This window comes from Monodon monoceros, unplaced genomic scaffold (assembly GCF_005190385.1).
Source record: "Monodon monoceros isolate NGI ecotype Baffin Bay Population unplaced genomic scaffold, NGI_Narwhal_1 Super_Scaffold_18, whole genome shotgun sequence".
Taxonomy (NCBI): domain Eukaryota; kingdom Metazoa; phylum Chordata; class Mammalia; order Artiodactyla; family Monodontidae; genus Monodon; species Monodon monoceros.
This window is the reverse complement of record NW_021703774.1, coordinates 25,301,203-25,323,656: the sequence shown is the minus strand read 5'-3', so window position 1 is coordinate 25,323,656 and position 22,454 is coordinate 25,301,203. Positions and strand designations below refer to the sequence as shown.

General features: G+C 47.9%; 1 protein-coding gene across 1 annotated transcript in view; it reads left to right on the top strand.

The window, feature by feature from the left end:
- The window catches only part of KIF26B (kinesin family member 26B), a 490,504-nt gene that overhangs the window by 379,090 nt on the left and 88,960 nt on the right, over positions 1 to 22,454 (top strand). The window contains exons 6-9 of the mRNA XM_029228705.1: positions 11,681 to 11,887; positions 17,159 to 17,252; positions 18,448 to 18,710; positions 21,488 to 21,671. Of these exons, the coding sequence (XP_029084538.1) occupies positions 11,681 to 11,887; positions 17,159 to 17,252; positions 18,448 to 18,710; positions 21,488 to 21,671 (748 nt within the window). The remainder of the gene's footprint in view (positions 1 to 11,680; positions 11,888 to 17,158; positions 17,253 to 18,447; positions 18,711 to 21,487; positions 21,672 to 22,454) is intronic.

Here is a 22,454-nt window from a genome sequence, read left to right as displayed (position 1 = left end):
TTCAGTTTGGAAAGGAAGTCTCTCCACAATCTGACATCCACCTATTTTTGCAGTCGAATTTCTTACCCCTCCTCCACCCTGCCCACCCTAAACAGCATCAGAGTGAAATCATAAAACAATGGTCACTGAGCCCTTACTGTGTGCCAGGCTCTTTGTCAAGAGCTTCACATGCATCAGCTCATGTAATCCCCATAAGAGCTTCCATGAGGTGTAGGCATTATTACCACCTCCGCTTTATAGATGAGGAAACCGAGGCACAGAGAAGATGAGACACTTGACTCAAGGCCCCATAGCTACTTGCAGGTTCCAACACACCAGTCAGCCTCTGCCCACATGCTCCCTCTGCCTGGGTGCCCGTACCCTGCCTTAGGTGCCTAGCTGACCCTGACTCCTCTTCCAAGTCTCATGGATCATCATCTTCAGGAAACCTTTCCTGGCCCTGCTCCCCTACTGGAAATGTCCCCTCCCAACTGGGCCCTCATGGTTTCCCAGGACAAAGCTCTTTTGTACCACCTGGTACACTTTTTATCTCACCTGATACACTAAGCCCTTTGAAGACAACAGCTGGTTTTTAAGCTCTGTAACCACAGAGCCTGGCATGGTACCTGGCTCCGACTGAGACGTGCTCAGCAGATGCCGAAGGAATGAATGGATGGAGGCTTTCTGATTCCTGCTCTGGGTGTTTCCCCACTAGACTAGTTGGGGAGTGGCCAGGAGTCTAGGAGAGTCACTGGTCATTGCTTTATCCAGTCCGTGTCCCTTGGGCAAATTTCTTCTAGCCTGAGATTTCTAAGTCCAAACAAGATGAACTGTGTACCATGATCTGTTGAGGGGACAGCAGCTCAGGCTCCTTGGAAATACAAAGAGGGCAGTTTGTGGGTTCACCTAGAAGGCAAGATAAAACAGTCCTATGTAAGCTGGAGCCCAGTAACAAAGTTCTATCATGGGGATACCTCCCAGTGACAGAGCCCTGTGGCGGTGTCCATTGTACAGAGCCATGATCAAGCTCCCCCACGCATTCTGATCTTTGAGGAAAAGCTGATTCCACACGATGCAAAAGGGCCTGTCGAGGGTATTTGTGGGACCTAAGTGAAGTTCACTTTCATAGTTTGGCAAGCTGTAGCTTCAGACCCTCCACCCCAGAACATGATAAATGCTTCTGACGTTTGCTTCAGACACAGCATGCTAGGATGGCTTTTCAATTCTCAAATGCAGGAGTGCGCCTTATTGATCAAGTGTCTTTCGTTAAAGGTTGCTGAAGCCCCTCAGCCACAGGAGTAATGCCCCGCCTCCCAGGCCCTCTCCCCAGGCCCAGCCTTCTGGGCAAGGAGGATTACTGTTGTTGGATTATGGGTATATACCTGAATTTGTTGGGGTTTTTTTTCAATTCTTAATATAACCACGCTGGAGAAGACTGCAATTAGGTAAATCTCACATTTACTTGGTACTTCTCTCCCCAAACTCCATCTGATTCTTCATACAAACATTTTAAGAAAATAAAGAGAAAGCATGTCCTCCAAATAATCCTCCATATTAGAATTTACCATTCTGCTTTGAACCTGTGTTCTGCTGCCAGCGAGGGCTTCCCTGCCAAGGTACAGCCAGTTAAGGGAATTAGAGGGGGTCAGTGGTTTGCCTCTGGCCAGAGGTGGTAGGAGATTTTCATTAGCATTTGCCCCTTTGCCCCCCACTGGGCTTCAGTCACCCCCTCCTCTTATCAGCATGTCCTTCACCTCCAGGGGCTGCCCAGGTTTATCAGATCCCATCGAGTTCTTCTGGGGCTCTTTGGAGCTAAGCTGAGAATTCAAGTTGCTTTGGTTCTAAGCCTAAAACCTGAGAATAAAGTGATCTGAAATGGAAATGCCACCTTCTCCCTTTTCGGTTATACATAGTTCTGACTTTCTTCACCCTCCCACCTCCGCCTGTGCCTCCCTTGCTCGGCCCTGGCCTGGCTCTGTGCATAATGTGCGTTTCATACGTGTTCAGTGGAATTGGACAGATGCACTGAGTAGGGAGGCCTTTCGGAGGAACTTACAGCGAAAGCGTTGGAGTAATTGTGGCTAGTGTTGCTGTGATTGAACTCTCTTCATCTTTTTTATTGAATGAGAATGAAAGTCTCTAAGACTCATTAAGGGTCCAGGGTTTGGGGACCAAGGTACTGGCATCACGTCTTCCTCCCGCTTCCTTCTTCCCTCTCCTTTCCCTCTTTTAGTGTGAGGTCAAGAGAATGTGGAGTTGGGCATGGCAATCCATCGAGTACGTCAGGCTTCAATGAAAGTTACATTTACCCTAAATGCCAGCTAAGACTGTTCCAGATTTCAACCTCTTGGCCCTGAAGATCCCTCAGGTGCTTTTTCTTACCAGGACAAGTCCCTCCTTCTTCTCTTTCCTAGAACTAGGGCTGCAGAGTTGCAGGCTGGAGAAACAGCCCAGTCCTGGAGTGTGCATCATGCCCACGGCTTTTCCAGGAGGGGACTCGGCCCCCTGCATCGACCCCGACCTCCCCTGGGGGCCTGGAGAAGGACGTCTTCTCTCCCAACACCAAGCATGCAGTCCTGTGGGCCTGGAAAAACCTCAGTGCTGAGCTTGAGGGGATTCTGTGCTGGCTTACCTGACATCTGTCCCCAGGAAGCACTGAGAACCCGGGCTAATGCTGGCACCCCTAGGTTCTACTCAGGTCTCATCCATACGGAGTGCTGCCAGGAATAAAATTATCATCCCATGAGAGATGCACATATGTAATGGAACTTGGGAGCAGCATGGACAGTGTTCCTAAATGACAGTTTTATAAAGAAAATGGACTGAAGTGATGAATGCCAGAAAAATACATAGCTAATTATTAGATGATCACAGCAGTTGCCTTTTTAATTTAGATAACTACGCTGTTTATTATGGTGCTTTACTAAATTCCATGGTGGACCTGGTAGCTAGTATTTCTGGATACTCCCCTGACAGGGTGATTTGACTTATTTTCAGAGTTCTGGGTGTTATTTATCTAGGTCAAAGGCCAGAAGCAGCGGGATAGTGAAATTCCTGGGACCAAGGAGAACCCAGTAATGAGGGACAGAAGACACTAAATCAAGTGTCAGGTTAGCAAGCTGAAGTCTTCATATTTATAATAAACTGGGTTGCAGAAAAGAAAAACAGCTTTCCCTTGGCCCTGTTGGTGGCCAAGCTGAACAGCATCTTTGGTGACAGACGAGCTGGCATCAGCAGACACAGCGTTTCTTGAATGCTCGCGATTTAACAACAGCTCTATTAGTTAGCTCTCCAGTCGTAACCCATGAGTGAGCTTTACGGTAAATGGGCCCTTTAATAACTTATTAGTGCCCAAATCCAAACTGAGTCCACCTGAAAGAACTCTAATTTAAGGAGTGCCCATGGCTGCTTTTCTCAACAATTTCTTCCCTGATCTTTTATCTTTTGAATGGGTATTTCCAAAGATAAAATAACCACAATCACCAGAAACTAACCACAATAGTTTTCCTACCCAGTATTCAGAAAAATCTCCATTTGTCACTTACCCAGGATTTACCAAAAATCGGGCATCAGAGAGAGTGGGTGGCAGTTGGAAGACCTAAGCTGACTCTGTATCTATACAGATTCGGCGGCCTCGGGCAAGCCTTGCAGCCTCAGCTCTGTAGTGTATGGTGGGATGATGCTTTCTCTCTCTAGCTCTCTCTTATGGGCACAAACAATTAAGAATCTAGTGACTAGGTCTTCTGCACTCCCAGGTCAAAGGCGGTTAAAGGGAGAGCTGGGAGAGCAGAGATCGTCTGCTAGATTCCTGAGAACGCCGGCTCGTACAGCACTGTCAAGAATGAGGGCTCAGTGTGATGGTAACTTTTATTTATTGAGGACCTACTTTGTGCCAAGTACTTAGCATGATTATTTGCTTAATGATCTTATAAAGCCCTCCAGATAGGGGCTATTATCTCCATTTTATTGTTGAGGAAACTGTTAAAATAATATGTTGCTAGTCACACAGCTTGTAAGAGCCAGGACGTCCTGACTTCGGAGTTCATGATCTTTCTAGATGTGGCTTGAGGGAGATTAAGTCACTTGTCCACAGATGCACATCAGTAAAAGGTACAACCGGAACTCAAACCCAGGCAGTGGGTCTCCAGAGCGTGTGCTCCGAAGCTCCAGGCTGTGCTCCACGTGGTCAGAGGGAGGACACTCAGACAGTGAGCGTTCTTAATATTGGAGAGGGTCAGAATCCCACATCCCACTTAACAGAGAATGCCTGTGTCTTAGGATGTAGCTTTTTTTTTTTTTAATATGTATTTATTTATTTATTCGGCTGTGCCGGGTCTTAGTTGTGGCATGCGGGATCTTTTATTTGCAGCGTGCGGGCTCTTAGTTGCGGTGTGTGGGATCTAGTTCCCTGACCAGGGATCGAACCCAGGTCCCCTGCATTGGGAGCACAAAGCCTTAACCACTGGGCCACCAGGGAAGTCCCAGGATGTATATTTAAACAGCTTATCCATTTAAAATAAGTATCCTAGCACTGAACTAAGAGATGGGGCCTTTTCTAACAGGCTGCTGTCAGAGTCGCTGTCCTTGCTGACAGACTAGCCCCTGAAATGTGCCTATCTCCCTCCTCGAATCCTAGTCAGATTTTTCCCAACCTGCTAATTGGTGTAAGGGGCCCCGCTCCCGAAGGCTGCCCGGCCATGAGCCTCACGGGAAGGACTTGTCCCCTGGCTTCGTTCTCCCTCCTTCCAGCACTGTGGTCCCCTGATGGCTGCCTGGTGACAGATGCTGGTGATGGAGGGCGTCAGGGAATCTCCCATCCCCACTCCCCGAAGCACTTCTTCGCTGAACACCTCTCATTACGGCCCCGTTTCTGGTCTCGCACATGTTCTCCCACACTTAGCTCTATTATGCCACCACTTGTCTCCTTTCCCAGCCTGGCTTTGAATAATGTAAATCTTTCCTCTTGATAGCATCGCTGCTCATTATTTTCTGTCTGGCACCACATGAGCTTAGCCACTGGTACCTCTGAGAAGCCAGCCACCCACAGTGCAGGGACAGCCCCCCCCCCCATATCTGTAAAGGTGGCTCAGTGCGGGCCCAGCCCCAGGCGGGAGAGGTTCAAGCCCTGTTGGCTTTGGTGGGAGGACAGCGCTCTTTCTTTGGTTCCGACCCAGAACACTCTCTGTAGGAGGAGTGGGTCAGGGGCCACTGCCCTTTCACCTTTGCCAGGCAACTGGCTTTGGACAAGTCACTTGAGTATCCTCCACTGAGTGATTGATTTTATCAACACAGGGCAGATGCTGCCCCCAAACAGGCCTGGAGTGCCCTCAGCCTCCTGAAGTCTGCCCTCTACCCCCCAAACTCAGCACTGGATCCAATTGCTCTGGACCTCCAGGTGAAGATAGCCCATGGTCTTCGAATATGTCATGTAGGATTATTACTGTGGTTTTATGCAAAGAAATGCACTCTGATTTTGTTCCGTCACTAACAGCTCAACTGTGCCTAGAATCTCTGGAGTCCCTCAGTGTGACCCTGTGATTCTGTAACAGTAACTATGTTTCGATGGAATAATGACTTTGTAACGTAATGTTGAAAAGCTCCCTCTGTAAATGTAGGGAGCACGCACCTGCTTGGTGCTCCCTGGACTTCCCAGTATCAGAGTTATTTGAGACCTCCAAGATTATTACTATTTGGAATTTGATTCCATGGTCTCCTTAAAAACTTCTGGAAGGGCTTCCCTGGTGGTGCAGTGGTTGAGAGTCCGCCTGCCGATGCAGGGGACGCGGGTTTGTGCCCTGGTCCAGGAAGATCCCACATGCCGCAGAGCGGCTGGGCCTGTGAGCCATGGCCGCTGAGCCTGCGCGTCCGGAGCCTGTGCTCCGCAATGGGAGAGGCCACAGCAGTGAGAGGCCTGTGTACCACACACACACAAAAAAACTTCTGGAAGCTTTCAGGCACATGAAATCATCAAGACCTTCCTTTAGAAAAAGTAATTTCAGATTATTTCTAGAAACTTTACCAGAAAAGTGTTTAAACTTTCTCCTGTTCTAAAACCCAATTTTAATTTGTTTCTTTACAAAACATCTTTGCCTGTCTCTCGTATCAGGTTAAGCATGCACATTTGGCAAATCAAAAGGGGGAAAGAAAGTCATATTTGTGGGTTTCAGTGTGCCAGTGGTGGATTAGCAATAGAATCTTACATTACGTTATAAGGAGGAAACCACTCTTTAAATATTGGCTGGAAAGTCACACCCTTAATCACTTGCAGTGTGTTTTAGAAATTGGCACTATTGTAAAAATCTTTTACAATAGATTTGTCAGAATGTCCTAAGCATAGAAGAATATGGAAGGTTCCTGCATTTCTTGGTAGATCAGAAAAGTGAGTGTGTTGAGAAGAATACATATCGAGAAGTATATACTGTTTAAGGTTCCTGTCTCTTCAGTCATCTTACTTGGAATGGTTGGAGAATTTTCCTGAAGTGGCTAATGTACCATAAGTAGACAATGTGAGTACATCTATCACGTGTGATCAAGACAGAAAAGAAAGGAATAAAATAAGGTCAATACCTCATTTAGCTTTTAGAGCCTCAGATCAAATTTTACATGGATTACTCACCTTTACAGAAGATGTAAGTAGACTGTATATTCTTTAATTTGGGGCGGGGGGAGGAAGAAGGAGAATATTTTATTCTTTGTCTCTCGTCACTGTGGATATGTATGTTCATTAAATACTTTTTTCCTTTAATTAAAAAAAATGAAGCCTTGGAGAAAGGCTTCTCATGCTATTAATTTGATGTAGAAAGTCTACTTTATACTAGTTGGTTTGAAGAATATGAATTCATTCTTTTTTTTCCTCCCTTCCTTTTTTCTTTGAAGAATGATATTTCATACTTGTATGTTGCTCTAGAGTCTGTCTTTATTTCTTTATTTCTTCACACCTGTCCTGCAAGGGAGGTGACACAGCTGGCCCAGTTTAGGGATAAGGAAACCAAGGCCCCTGCCTTAGGTGAACAGCCACACCATGGTGGTGGTGTTTGGATAAGAACCCAGTCTCCTGGCTCCTAGCAGGCAGTGCCCATCACACCTGGAACCTGTAAGAAAGGAGATGTACTTTAGGTACAATGGACCCTTTTGTTATCCCTCTGTGTTTTTCCCTCAAGAGCTGAATCCCATCCAAACATACGTAGAAACCAAGGAAGGCTTCCTGGGCTGCGCTGAGGGCAGCGCGGCACTGCCTCGGCCTTCCCAGTCGCTGTCATCAGGCAGGGCTGGACGTCAACTCAGTCTCTCGCCTGGGCTTCGCTCTCACTCATCTGAGGCTAAATCGCCCTTGAGAGATGGGACGGTGGGTATTTACATGGCTTACATGCATCACCGGGAGTCTCAGTGTCACCATCGCTGCCACTCTGCCTCAGCGAGAGGGACACAGGACGCCGGACTGAGTTGTCAGTGCTCCCCTGGCTCTGCAGTTTGGCTGTTCTGTCTCGGGAGATGGCTCCTTTGGGTCTAGAATCCCTTCTGATGGTCTCACCCGCCCTACTTGCCCCACCATTCTTCCTGCTGGCAGATTTTGGTGAACCCATCTCACATGCCTCTGTGTGCCTTGGAGAACCATTTCCAGATGTGTTTTAGGAACTTAAGAGTAGATGTGGAAGGTAAAGATAATTCTGATACTGAGGATTGCTGTGTCCTCTCTGTGTCCCACTACCCCACCATCGTCTGTAGTCTTTCTCTGACTGGTGAGGGACCCTTCGGATGGTCAAATTTGCCCCCAGCCCTCCTGGGCCATATAGTCTGAAGAGAGCCTGCGGCTGGACAGCTTGGGGATAGAGAGACAGGCAGCGAGGAACCTCCCTGGTCCTCAACCGTGCGCTTGTGCACTGAGCCTCAGGACGGGGTGGGGGGGGGGGCGGCGGGGGGAGGGAGTCTGGGTGACCACGTGGGCGGATCTGCCTGTCAGTGGGCTGCGCCGAAGGCTGTGGCAGCCGGCGCTGCTTCATGTTGATGGAGAGTCTGTCCAGTTCAGGCGCAAAGCTCTGCGAGTCTCACGTATCCGCTCTCCATCAGTCCTGCCGGGCCATCCAGTAGGGGGCGCTGGAATGATTAATGAACAGGACAGGAGGACAAGTGCTGCCTGGAGCAACCGCTGTCTGCCACCATCCACTGAATAATTAGATAACTGCGGCGAAGCGGGCTCCCAATCAGGGAGAGCTTTGGTAGGTGACCTGCTAAGCTAGTCCCAGAGAGTCAGGGCGTCAGGCCCACGCTCCCCCACTTTGGGCCTCTCTAGCTCCTCTGCTGCTGGGCCTAAAATAGTGACAGTCCCCTGGACCCCGAGAGCTGGGGAGAAGGCTATGCACGTTGACAGCTGCGGGTACCCTGTACCCAGGGCAGCAGTCAGAGGGAGGGTTGACGTACATGTTGCCAAAAACCTACCAGTGTTTGCAACAAAAGCACAAACTCCTGGCAAGAAGTCGGGAGACTTTCTTGATCACAAGTGGTATCTCCTAAGCACTTTAATTACAGAGGATTAGCAGGAAGTGCAGTGCTGGGCTCAAGGAATAATGACACAAAGAAACGAAGCAGAGAAACCCAATTTCCTTCCTTTAAGGGGAAAAAAATTATCCATTTATTTAAATGAATTACAAAGGAGAGAATGGAGTGTGGCATTTCCCTCAGCCCGGAATTCAGTGGATTTTTAAAGAGCTGCATATCTCCTTGGTCAGACCAGAAGCTGGGATCTGCAGCCTGTCTGCAGAAATTGAACTGCAGGCTCAGAAGTTCATTAAGATTCAGGAGCCTTCCCCCTGGACAAATGGCTCACTGATCCAGCCCCTTCTCTGCTGCTTCTCCTTGCGGGCTGTTGCCTGGCTTAGTTCATATTGTACATTCAGCACCTCTAGTTACCCAGAAATTGCATGCAAAGTTGTGAAATAGAAAAGCAGTGGGCCATGTGACCCCATCAGTTCTGCCTGGGGTTGCATCATCCTTGACTTGTAGTGTTCAGGGTCTGGGCTGGGAGGTTTGCTTACAGAAAGACCAGAGGGGGGCTTCCCTGGTGGTGCAGTGGTTGAGAGTCCGCCTGCCGATGCAGGGGACACGGGTTCGTGCCCTGGGAAGATCCCACATGCCACGGAGCGGCTGGGCCCGTGAGCCATGGCCGCTGAGCCTGCGCGTCCGGAGCCTGTGCTCCGCAACGGGAGAGGCCACAGCAGTGAGAGGCCCATGTACCACAAAAAAAAAAGAAAGAAAGACCAGAGGGCCCAGACACCTACCAAAAGTTGCAGTTTGAATACATGCTCTTAGCACACCTGCTGTGTAAGTGGGGCAAATCTATAGTAATGAATGGAACTGAAATAAGATTGGAGACATTCATGATGAACAAGAAAATTGCCAGAATGGAATGTAGACAGAAGTGATGGTTATTGTCATACACGCAATGACTATGTGTGAGACTTGATGGGTTTTACTAACAGGAGATTTTTTTTTTTTTTTTTTTTTTTTTTTGCGGTACGCGGGCCTCTCACTGTTGTGGCCTCTCCCGTTGCGGAGCACAGGCTCCGGACGCGCAGGCTCAGCGGCCATGGCTCACGGGCCCAGCCGCTCTGCGGCATGTGGGATCTTCCCGGACCGGGGCACGAACCCATGTCCCCTGCATCGGCAGGCAGACTCTCAACCACTGTGCCACCAGGGAAGCCCCTAACAGGAGCATTTTAAGGCCCAGCACTTAATACCCAGCTCCATCTGCAGTGATTCCCCCATGGCATCCTGTTTTTGAGTCCAGGGCAAGGAGTTCTAAAACCTTATCATTCACACCGTGATTGGAAAATGCTAGGATATCGTGATTCAGACTGTGGCAATACAGAGAAGAGGAGGAGAAAAAGGAGTCCGGCGCCTACCCTGTGCTCAGCACTTCACATGTCAATTCATTTCATTCCCACAACAGTCCCATGAGATAGGTGATGTTGTCCCTAATATACAGGTGAGAAAACTGAGGTTCCGAGAAGTTTGACTGTGTATAGGAGGCAATACTTGGCATAATGGAAAAGGTATGGGTTTTGGAGTCAGAGGTGGGATCAGAGCCTAGCCTTTCCACCCGCAATTTCTGTAGCATCTGTTTTCTCATCTATAAAATCTGGACGCCTATGCACTGGCCTGTTGGGAGGATTAAATAAGATACCATAGATAACAGCACAGCCTTAGCACACCATAGACCCTCAGGAAAAGGCAGGTACCATTGTATGACCTCAGAGAGAAAACCAAGATTTGCACCTTGAGGGGTCAGCCTCATGCCAACCTTCCACCATGACACCCGCCCCCTCCCCGGCCTCCGGATCCACACCTGAGTACTATTCTTAAGTGATAAGAACAAGCCCAGCTGGGACACAGTGCAAGCCCATCCAATGAGTCCAGCGCCCTAGGAATTCTTTACCTTTCAGCTTTGCCCACTGCAGGTCAGTTCCCATGCCTCAGCAGACACGGCTGAGATAAGCAGGAGGGTAACCTCACTCGGTATGCACAGTGTACATTATTCTCTGAGCATTTCTGTATGTTTGAAATCCTTTATGTAAAATTTTACAATCCCTTTCCCCAAAATTGCATGACTGAGATTTCTTCAGGCCTGAACATTGATTGGATGAAGAGGGCATGACACAGAGAGGAATTTAAAAATAACCCTGAATATAGCATCAGGATTTGCCACATCGTATTACAAAAATCTCCTGTCTCTGTGTCTGTGTGCCCTGCTCCTCTATGTATTATGTGTCTTCTGCATTCCCAGTGCCTAGCTCAGTGCCTGGCTCATCGAGTAGGTGAAGTAGCAACGCAGTAACAAAGAGCTGGTAAGGGAGCAAATGCTGACCATTTCCCCGGGATTTGAGCCTCTAGAAATGTGTGTGTGGCTTCAACTTGACTTCTGCTCACTTCAGAACTCTAGGGCAAGCAGTCCATTCCCACAAGTACCCCGCTCGGCCCCGGGGTGGGGCTGAGCTGGGCTGAGCCCTAGAAATGTCCATGTTCAATGACTTAGGAGGTGGGTTAAAGGGGCACTGCTGCCTGTTTCCCACAGAGACGCACTTTCATCCCTTGAAACGATCATTTCTCTGCACTCAATGGGATTCCAAATAACATGTTTCAAACAAGTCTTTTATCACTGTTGCCCCTTGGAACACATTTCAAATGCTGGCCATTAAAAACAGGCCGTTTCACAGGCTTCTAATGATGACGCTAATAACTGTGGGTTTTTGTCTCTAAGAGTCCTGACGGGCAAGGCTCAAGGAGTAAATTACGGAGCTAACTTTTATGTACAGGGTTTATTGATCTGTGAGCTTCAAGGGAACTACACCAGCCCCCCCCAAAGCTTGGCAGTCCAGATTACCTTTTCATCTAAGTAATTGGGCCACCTGGGTACAGTTAATTTTCTATTTATATTAACAGGAAGACAAAGAACATGATGTGCCAGTTCTGTAATAAAGTAACGGACGTATCAAAATATTCTACCTGGTAATTATAAATAAATTGAGTTTTCCCATGACCCGCTGAGGGTTATGTTGCTAATTCATTGTGCATTTTATCATAATTTGTCACGAGAAGATTCCATGCTGCCACGTATACTTGTGTCTCCAGAGTACGTAAAGGTGCTCCATCATAAAGTATCCAGCTGTCTTAATCCCTGTCATTTCCTGCTTTTGTTTCTTAACAGGTGAAAGTCATGCTTCGCATTTGTTCCACGTTGGCTCGCGATACCTCGGAATCCAGCTCTTTCTTAAAGGTGGACCCACGAAAGAAGCAGATCACCTTGTATGACCCCCTGACATGTGGAGGTCTAAATGCCTTCCAAAAGAGAGGGAACCAAGTTCCTCCTAAGATGTTTGCCTTTGATGCGGTTTTTCCACAAGATGCTTCTCAGGTGGGTACAACCCCTTCTCAGGCTCAGGCGATATTGATTAGTTTCAAGAAGCTTTAACTATTCACTAGGACCTGTGAGCTGGGAGGGTATCTTCCAGAGCACCCTGATGGGTCACTTCCACTGTCTACACAACAACTTTCGGGAGCCAATTTGAGTTCCATTGAATAGTTCAGTCCTTTTGAATCGCTGGTGTCACACCTTGGGCAGGATTGTTGTGCCAGGATTTCAACAAAACATACTCTTGGAGAGAAGGAAGAGAGAGCCAATCAGTGGATGGCAAACAGAAGCAGGAAGAGAGCAGGCAGAATTGGAAGTTTCGGGTACAGCTGCATCGAGATGCTGGCCACTGGTCCATTAAGACCCCACTCCTGCCTGGGCTTCTGGGTGTGAGCATGTAAGAAGGGGAAAGATGTTTCAAGGAGCTGGGTTAGAATTAGGCAGGGTTTGGGACTTCCCTGGCGATCCAGTGGTGAAGACTTCGCCTTCCAATTCGATCCCTGGTCAGGGAGCTAAGATCCCACATACCTCTTGGCCAAAAAACCAAAACATAAAACAGAAGCAATATTGTAACAAATTTAATAAAGACTTTAAAAATGGTCCACATCAAAAAAAAATTTAGAAAAAATAAAGAATTAGGCAGGGTTCTAGGGCTCCATAGAGGGCAAGTCCTACTGAGGACCTGGAGTGCTAGGCAGGGAAACTGAGGCTGACGTGCAGTCCTGTGGCCTGCGTCAGGGGAGTGGAGAGGAAGAAGAGAGGCTGGGGATAGCTGGTGTGTTGGTTAGCTATTGCTGCATTGGAAACCACCCTAAGCCTAGTGGATTAAAACCATAAGTATTTATTATTGCTCATGAGTCTGGAGGTCAGCTGAGCATTCCTCTGCTCCTAGCTCGGCTCACCTGTGTGTCAGTGATCAGCTCTGGGTTGGGTCGGCAGCTCTACTGATCTTGGCTGGATGCTATCACATGTTTGAGGGTTGGCTAGTTTTAGGCTGGTCCAGAATGGCCTTGGCCAGGTCACCTGGTCTGTCTTCCATGTTGTCTCTTATCAACCAGCAGGCTGTCTTGGGCTTCCTCTCAAGGCAACGAGAGGATCCAAGCTTGCAGGCCTCTTGAGGTCTAGGCTCGGAATTGACACATCATCACTTCTGCTGAATGCGACTGGTCCAAATTCGAGGAGTGGGGAAGAGGCTCTGTCTCTTGACTGGAGGAGCTGCGAAGTCATATTGCAAGGGGCACACACACAGGGAGGGGTGGAGAATTGTGGCCATTTTTGTTAGTCTGTTATGAGTATAATTTGGAGGCTTCTTGGGGGACCAGGGTGCCAAGATTCCTTAACCAAGGCTCCTGGAACCAATCCCAATAGAACAGATGTGTACTAGAAGATTCACTTACACCATCTGGTGCAATTCATCTGCAATGAATTGGTGCAACTGGATCTTCTAGTAGACATCTATAACCCAGGTTATAGGTGTACAGTGGCCTACTTTGCCTGCATTTTGGCATCAGACACCTGCATCTTCCTGATAAATTTCCAGCACTTCCCAAGATTTAAACAAAACAGTGTGCACTCGGGTAACCAATAGCCTAGAGAAGAACCTGAAGACAGGGTGCTGATGGGTACCATTTGCAGCTCTTGCTAATTTCCTCCATGTGGTATCTGAGTATAGGAAGTAGCGATGTTCACACAGACACCATAGGCACTCAGCACGTATTATAGGCTCCATTCATTAGCAAGCTAAGCGTGTGGTTTTCCCAAAGAGTTTTACCATGAGAAGACAAAGTACTCTATGAATAAGTTCTGTAGGTTTTCTCCTCGTTACATTTTTTGTATGTTGTACCACCCAGTGGGGTCACTAATCTAACCCTGACATTGGGTCTAATAAATGGCCTACAAGTAATTTAATTAACACAGTTAAAACTTCTCAAAAGCAAATCCCCCTAAGTCGTAAGAATTCCAAAGCAAACCCTAAATTAAGTGTGGACTATTAATGAGTTTTAGATTTATTCCGGAAAAGGGAGCCATTTTTATTGCTAGTCTTTGCTTACATTTCACACTTGGTTCCAGAGCTCATGTGCTCACTCTTACAGTTGCTATTGCTTCAGTATGCTTGCTTTTGTTACATTTCCAATATAATAAATTACATTTCTGTATAAATTTGTAGTTTTCAAGAAGTTTCATATACATTAACCCATTCTACTCTTCCTGGAATTCTGTGGTATTGAAAAGGGAGGTAGTGCTGTTTTCGCATTACAGACAAGGAAACTGAGACTCAAACATTCAGTCTCTCATTCACAGACTCTTTCCTGAGTGGACATCTGTCCTGGAGTCTTCCTATTAACCGATCTGCGTCCTGCTCAGGATGGTGTTGTATCTTTGCCCTCTCGCCATTTTATCCACTAGTTACTAGCAGTGTGTCCTTGGGCAAGTCACTCTACCTCTCTGGGCCTCAGCGTCTTCATCCATAAAATGAAGACAAGTTCAAAATGTGCCTCATTGGGCTGCTGTGATTCACTGTGTGGATACACGTGAGGTGCTTAGAGCAGAGGCAGAACACAGTGAGTGTGCAACAAATGCTACTGTTTTTACCATGCTGTTGTCATTGTTCATAGTAATATCACGCTGCCGGCGTGTTCAGCCTCAGCCCCTGGGAAGGAGCACCCTCTGAGCCTCCGGAGCAGGAAAGCAGGAAAGCGTACAGAATGGGCCTCTGCTCTCAGGCCCTTGTTGTTGGCCTGTGAGGCAGCAGCAACCACCGTGGCCCAAGGCGGTCATGAACTTTGCTTTTACCCGGTCTTTAAGGACATCCTCCTTATAAGCCACACTCAGTACCCTCCACTGGCCTCGGCGGTCACCAGCTGCCCATTGCTGGGGCATACCTCTGCTGGTTCTGGCTTTGGGGAGGTGTCTTAGTCCATTTTCACTTCCTTAACAAAACAGCACAGACTGGGTAGCTTATAAGCAACAGAAATTTATTTCTTACAGTCCTGGAGGTTGGAAGTCCAAGATCAAGGAGCTGGCAGATTCAGGATCTGGTGAGGGCCCCTTCTTGATTCATAGACAGATGTCTTCTCGCTACGTCCGTTGTGGAAGATCCAGGGAGGACTCTGGGGCCTCTTTTATAAGGGCACTAATCCCCTCCACGAGGGCTCCACCCTCATGATTAATCACCTCCCAAAGGCCCCACCTTCAAATACCATCACATTGGATATTCAGTTTCAACATATGAACTTGGTGGGGTAAGGGGAACACAAACATTCCATCATCACCAGGAAGGGTGGGCAGCAGAACAGAGTCCTGCTGGTGGGCAACAGGCTTCCTGCACACCCAGCCCTGCCTGTGGAGTCCACTTGGGAAGGCTCCTGCTTCTCTAGGCTCAAGGGGAAAGACAGCAAAGAGCCTCCAGGGGCCATTGTCAGCTAAAACACCAGATGGACGTGTTGCTGACCGCTGTCTTCTCAGTGGACACTGGACAAGAATTCTGCAAGGGGAGGCCTGCCCAACCTGTGTCCTGTGAGGCTGCTCCCGTTTCTCTCTGTCCTCAGGCCTTTGGACGGGTGATTCAGTAATGTGCGCGGATTTGGTCCACACACAACCATCTTTCTCTTTGCTGACCTTGAATCTAATACAGTTTGTTTTATGTATGGCTCAAGGTGGGCTCTCAGCCTCCTAACCCCCATCTCACTTTATGTCCGAGGAAGGCAGAGTTCATTTGGTGATAACTTCTCCTGGCTCTGCAGAGGCACCTGCAGCAAATTCCATCAAGATTCCACCTCAGTCTCAGGGTTTAGCTCCGGACTCTCATTGCCTAGGCCCTGGGGGTGAGACAGATACTGTGGTCCCCACCGCAGCCTCATCTTGCCACCCGCTTCACTCAGGAGGAGCCCCCAGCAGAGCTGCTGAGGCCATCACCAGAACAACTGACAGTTGTTAGGAGTGTGGTTTTTCAATTTCGGTTCGGGAGAGAACATGGATTTTCGAACACTTAGGTTCATTGTGCTGTTGCAACCTGGAGCTGAATAACGACATTCAGTGCCGAGGCTGCAGTTCTCAGATTCCCACTGGGAGGCACGTTGCTCCGATGCCCACTGAGCTCCGGGTTTGCACGTCCTCTGAAAGCTTCCAGATCTGACTCTGGTGCTGAGGGAGAAAGGAAGGTGCAGCACACGGCGAGTGATTCTTCCTCCTGCTGCTGTGAAAGCCTCAGATGCTAACCAGAGAGATTTCCCAGACCCCCAAGTTGGTTCACAAAATTGATTTTCTTATCATTTGCAGAGTGCTGTATTGGGTGTTAATGGGGAAATACAAAACGTTACCAAGAGACTGGCCTCTGTCTAAGGATGTAATAATCACATTGGAGATGAGACACATAACAGGCTGAAGACCACCCATTGTAACATACTGACCAATGGTGATTAACAGTGTATACATTGAATGTATCTAGAGAGAAAGAAAGAAAAGGCTGGGTTTTTTGTTTTGTTTTTTGGTGTTTTTTTTTTGCGGTACGCGGGCCTGTCACTGTTGTGGCCTCTCCTGTCGCAGAGCCCAGGCTCAGCGGCCATGGCTCACGGGCCCGGCCGCTCTGCGGCATGTGGGATCTTCCCGGACCGGGGCACGAACCCGCGTCCCCTGCATCAGCAGGTGGACTCTCAACCACTGTGCCACCAGGGAAGCCCAAAATTCTGGTTTTGAAAAGAGAAGGATGTAGATGGAGAAAGAGGAGAGAGTTATCAGGAAGACAAAGCAGACATGCATCACAAACCTCCTGCTTAGATTAGAACCATAATGTATCCCAAGGTCACTTTCCTGAAATGGCACATCACCCTTTACCCTCTAACAAACCTAGCCATTTCATAAGCTCTGAGTGTGTGCGTGTGGTGGTGGTGGAGGTGTGTGTGTGTAAAGGAAGGATCTAAATAGCAGAGGGTGAATGGAATATTTAAATACTTGCCCGGGGAGGAGGCCAAAATGGCATAAGGTCCATGAAAGCACTCTGCGTTCCCGTTCCAGCCTGTTCGTGCCTGGCCTGCAGAGACAGCAGCTGAAATGTACCACAAATTAGCAGAAGGGTGGTTTGCTTTTAATGTGTGTAATGCTCAGGCTTGCGAGGGAGTGGGAAGTACGAAGGGTTCTGCGCACCTCCAGAACTGCGTTAGAGCCGACCCATCTGGAAATGCCATGGCTCTGGGACCCTGAGTCCCAGGAGAGCAGGTGCAAGTTTCCATTGTTAATGGTCGACTCACAGTTTGTGTCTCCTCTTGTGTCTGCCAGGCGGAAGTGTGTGCTGGAACCGTGGCAGAGGTGATCCAGTCTGTGGTCAACGGGGCGGATGGCTGTGTGTTCTGTTTCGGCCACGCCAAGCTGGGTCAGTGAGAGCTTTACTTTTTCATGCTGCTTGCTGGATTTCCCAATCACTTTATCCATTCTTCTGTATTGTACCCAGAGTCCTCGGATGAAGGGAAAGGTGGTTTCCCGCAGGTGCTGAATTGAATAATCATGAATAACCATTTCTACTTCTGAAATATAGATGCTCATCCTAAGTGGATTCCCAGTCATCTAGGAAAGCCTTAGAGTCCACGAAATGCACAAAAGGAGTAGTGGGGTTGTTCCCACTCGGTCCAGGTCAGGGTCACGCCCAGAAAGCCAGCAGGAAAATTACATTTCCTGAGCAGGGGTTGCTGGGGAGCAGAGAGGATTCCCCTTCCCCAGAGGACCTGGGTTCAACATAATGCCAGAGGAGCAGCCACCAAGCAAAGGCCAGACCACATTAGCACCTGTCTGAGGAGATCAGTCTGCCAGCATCCTTGCTTCCCACCACCCAGCTGTCGGGAATCCACCTGTGCTGAAGCACCTGGGAAAGGCGGCCGCCACACACCTCTGTGAGGGTTTGATGACTGAATCCCCTTGAAGTGCCTTCTTAATCCTGACCTGTGGCCATCTGCTCACCAGGTCTCACTTTACATGCTTGATAAGTTAGTAATTTGGGGAGTTCCAAAAAGTGTCCCTGGGCAGAGCTTCCAACAGCAGCTTTGCAATGATGGAGCCAGTTCTAGGCCAGGTCGGAAAGCCCATTTCATCTCACTGCCACTTCGGTCTTCCTGATCTCTGATCAAAGCAGTGATCCAGATTTTAATGGAATTTGCCCATGCAAAATATACACAGCATTTAACTTGAAAAAGGATATGAAGTGTAAGTATGTGGAGTGAATCTGTGGGGTGGTGATAAAAAGAACCATATCAGTGATGAAAGGCTTCTGCCTTCCCACCATGAGAAAAACAGTACGGAAACTGGATAGCTTGTAATGTTTGAGATCCTCTCCTCAAGGTCAACTGTGATTTAATCTTGTCATTAGTTGGGGCTCTCACATTCTTTATTATAGCTATTCCATCAATAGTACTTGGAAATGTCAAATGTTTAATATTTCTCTCACCTTTTCCTTTCCTTTCTTCCCATTCCCCACTCCCCATGCCTTTCTTCTGCATCCTTGGCATCTATTCTTGAGACTATAGAATGATGCCTGGACACTCAAGCTGCTTTTCTTTCTTTCCTCGCTCTCCCAGGAAAATCCTACACCATGATCGGAAAAGACGATTCCATGCAGAACCTTGGCATCATCCCCTGTGCCATCTCTTGGCTCTTCAAGCTGATAAATGAACGGAAAGAAAAGACCGGAGCCCGTTTCTCAGTGCGGATCTCAGCCGTGGAGGTGTGGGGCAAAGAAGAGAACCTTCGGGACCTGCTGTCAGAGGTGGCCACGGGCAGCCTGCAGGACGGCCAGTCTCCGGGCGTGTACCTGTGCGAGGACCCCATCTGTGGCACGCAGGTGATTGCTTCTGGGGCTTGGCTGGCTCCAAGGTGGCTCATCCCTACCTCGGTAGCTGGGGCAGTTCACCTCATGACTCACTCAACATGCAACCGGGGGAGGCTTGCAAGTGTTTACTTTAAAGTGGACTGGAACTTTATGGCCTGCAGCTGCAGGGCAGCTGCTCGCCCAACCTAAATATTTGTACCTTGAATCTAATTGACAATGAACAGGAACCACAGTTGTAGCATTTGGGGGAAATTGAATTCACTTTCTTTACGCCCCTTTCAAAACAAAAAAGAAAATACCATCTTTCTTTTGTTTAGCAACAAGCGGAAATGTTTACTGCTTTGCACAAATAGCTCCAGCCATTACTGGGGCTGTTTATGGCTCTATAAACTGTGTTTCTGGCACTGGTTCACAGCCGGACTAGTAGTGCTGTAGGAAAAACTAATAACCACTTTCTAATTGGAACCATGATATAATTGCTGGAACCATGGAAGCCAAGAGGAGTTCCAGTTCGCCTTTTCAGGATGTCATGCCTGTTGGGAGTGTTTCTCCCTCGCTGTTTGACAGTAGAGGTGGGAATGACCTGGGAGGACCCTGGTTCATATCCAGAATAATCCGGTTTTCCAGTCTGTAGCTATAGGCTCTCTTTTCTCGTTTTATCAGATGCCTCCTTTTTAGATAGGTGTTCATTTTGATAAGTACCTGCCTCACCCCAGGTGCGACTGTTTTCTCGGGGGAGGATACCCACTCTGTTACACCCATCTCCTCACACCTGGCCATGTTCCTCCCCTGCTTAGAGCACCTCAGATCCTTCCACTTCCATTATGAATCCTCGTGGTTCGCAAGAGGCCCTACACAACCTGACAGCATCACCTGCAACCACTCCCCTGCTGCCACTCCTCTTAGATTACAGTTAGGTCCCCTAAGAAAGCAGTGCCCCTCAAACTTCAGTGTGCATAAGAAGCACTGGTGATCTTGTTAAAATGCAGATTCTGGTTCCATAGGCCTGGGATTGGGCCTCTGATGACGCATTTCTGACGACCTTCCCAATGACTGACCACACTTTCAGTAACAAGGCTCTAAGGCACCAACCATCCTCCCTCTTTTTACTCTGGGCCTTTGAACATCCTGTTCCCTGTGCACAGAAGGCTGCTGACTCCTCTCCTCTCGCTCTTCATCTGGCTAACTCCTTTTTTGTTGGGTATCAGCTAGTTGACACTTCTTCCAGGAAGCCCTCTTAGATGCTTCTCCTGACTGTCGATTGTGATTGCCTGGTTAGTTCTCAGCAACTCCCAAAGGTCCTTACCATGTCGGACTAAAATTGGCTCTTCATAGTTTTAACAGATGCATCAGATACCATTTGGATATGAAACCTAATTAGAATGCAAACTAAGTGGTCATACAGACATTCATCCAGTGGCTCTCAAACTTCAGTCTTCATCAGAGTCACCTGGAAGACCTGTTAAAACACAGACTGCTGGGCTCCACCTCTAGAATTTCTGATTCAATAGGCCTGGGATGGAGCCCTCACATGCGCATTTCTCAGCACCTGTGATGGAATCAGTGTCACCCTACCCACTGCCCCCACTCCAAGCATTACTTAGACGTTCAAATATGCTATAACCTCCATTCACTTTTATAACTCCATTAATGAAGTTCCAGTGGCGAGAGCTCTGGTTAACTGAAGATGAAGAAAAAGAGGAAGACCAACATCCTCTTTACCTTCTTGTTGAAGAGTCTTAAACATTCTTTGGGTTATCTCTTCTGTGATAGTACGTATGAAACAACGAGCACCACAGAACCTCTCTGAAGGTTGAGGATTTTGATGGTCTCAGGTTCCAAATATCGACTCTCATGATTCAGAATTATAGATACAGTTAGAGTCAGAATAGAAGACTGTCAAAATTTGACCCTAAGGCACATACTGCAAATCACTCCTTTGAATAAATCAGAAATATTAGTTTACTTTTCTTCCCTCCCACCCCCAGTAAAGGAGTGCTGGTCAAAGGCCGATAATATTGCTCTGAGTAAGGTTTACTGTAATTACCAAGGCATCTCATAGGATTTAGACACGTTGCCCACAGTGCTTCTTTAATGAATTAATGACTATGCCATGAACATGAATTTAGCAACTAAAGATAAAATAGATAGCCCTTAAATGATATAGATGAGACGTTCAAGTATCTTGGGTGTTTTCATATGTCTTTTACACTTACTTCTTATGTCTTTTACACTTACTTCTTATTTATAACTATGCTAGTAAATGTGGCCTAAAATTGGCTCTAATTAAATAGCTAGGAAAATTGAGAATTGAGTTAAAGCTAACTAAGTTTTTTCACTTCTTTGTGATACCAGTACTATCTGGACTAAAATCACACTTTGCAACCCACCTGCTTCTAAACACTCTAATCTTTGAAATCAAGATGCAGTCACATCCCTCATGTTTTCTTAGGTACATGGATTGCCCAGGATGTTGGTTTGCTGGCCTCTGCGGAGGTCAGGGTGGGACACCTGCCCCCATGGATCACCCAGATACAACCATTTGCTTTTCACACCTGATACTTACAGATTCTAATTCAGTTGTAAAATGGGTGAAAATATGTTTCATCCAATAAGCGTGCTCAGTGTTACTTTTCAGATATGAATAAATTAAGCTGAGAATTGCACATGGATAGAGGCCCTGGTTCCAGAAGGACGTCCAGCCTTCAAGAATGCGGAACGGACAGCCAGCCCCGAGTGTCAGGCAAACCGCCCGCCTGCAGCTTCAGTCCTTCCCTTGTGTCTTCCAGCTGCAGAACCAGAGTGAGCTGCGGGCACCCACTGCGGAGAAGGCCGCCTTCTTCCTGGATGCTGCCATAACCTCCCGGCGGGGCAGCCAGCAGGACTGCAACGAGGACGACCTCCGCAACTCCCACATGCTCTTCACGCTGCACATCTACCAGTACCGCATGGAGAAGAGCGGCAAGGGGGGAAGTAAGTCGGCCTCTGCCCTCGAGCCTCCTTGGCCCCCCCTGGAGAGAAGCCTCTCCTCGAGGGCAGCTGTGACCTTTTTGTTTGTTTGTTGTTTTGGGTTTTTTTTTTTTTGCGGTACGCGGGCCTCTCACTGCTGTGGCCTCTCCTTTTGCGGAGCACAGGCTCCGGACGCGCAGGCTCAGCGGCCATGGCTCACGGGCCCAGCCGCTCCGCGGTATGTGGGACCTTCCCGGACCGGGGCACGAACCCGTGTCCCCTGCATCGGCAGGCGGACTCTCAACCACTGCGCCACCAGGGAAGCCCTGTAACAGAATTTGATCCACAGTTCTCCTAACGATCTGGGAGCTGGCTTTAAATCCTGCCTTCACTGATTTTTCTGAGTTATGTCTTAGCAGCATGAGTGTGGGAATCTGAAAAATGTTTATTTTATTCTTTTAAGGTACCAGTCATGATCATAATCAAAGCCCGCAGTGGATTCTTGTACTCTGAGCAAAGGGTGACTTGCAGAAGATCTGATCCTGGAGCCAAATGGCTCTGAGCAGAAAAGCTCAGGAGGGAAGTATAATCCCTCCCTCTAGGTTTCTAACCAAGTTAAAACAACTTGCTTTCAGGTTTTCACTTTCTTTCATGGTTCTGCTTTCAATTTGGAATCTGAAAGTAGAGAGGAATCTTGAAAACAAAGAAACAATTAAATTATTTCAACTATAAGAACTTAACGTATAGCTTCCACAAAAGCGTAGGCTGGGACATTCCCTAAACCCAACAATCCACCCAAGTCCTCAC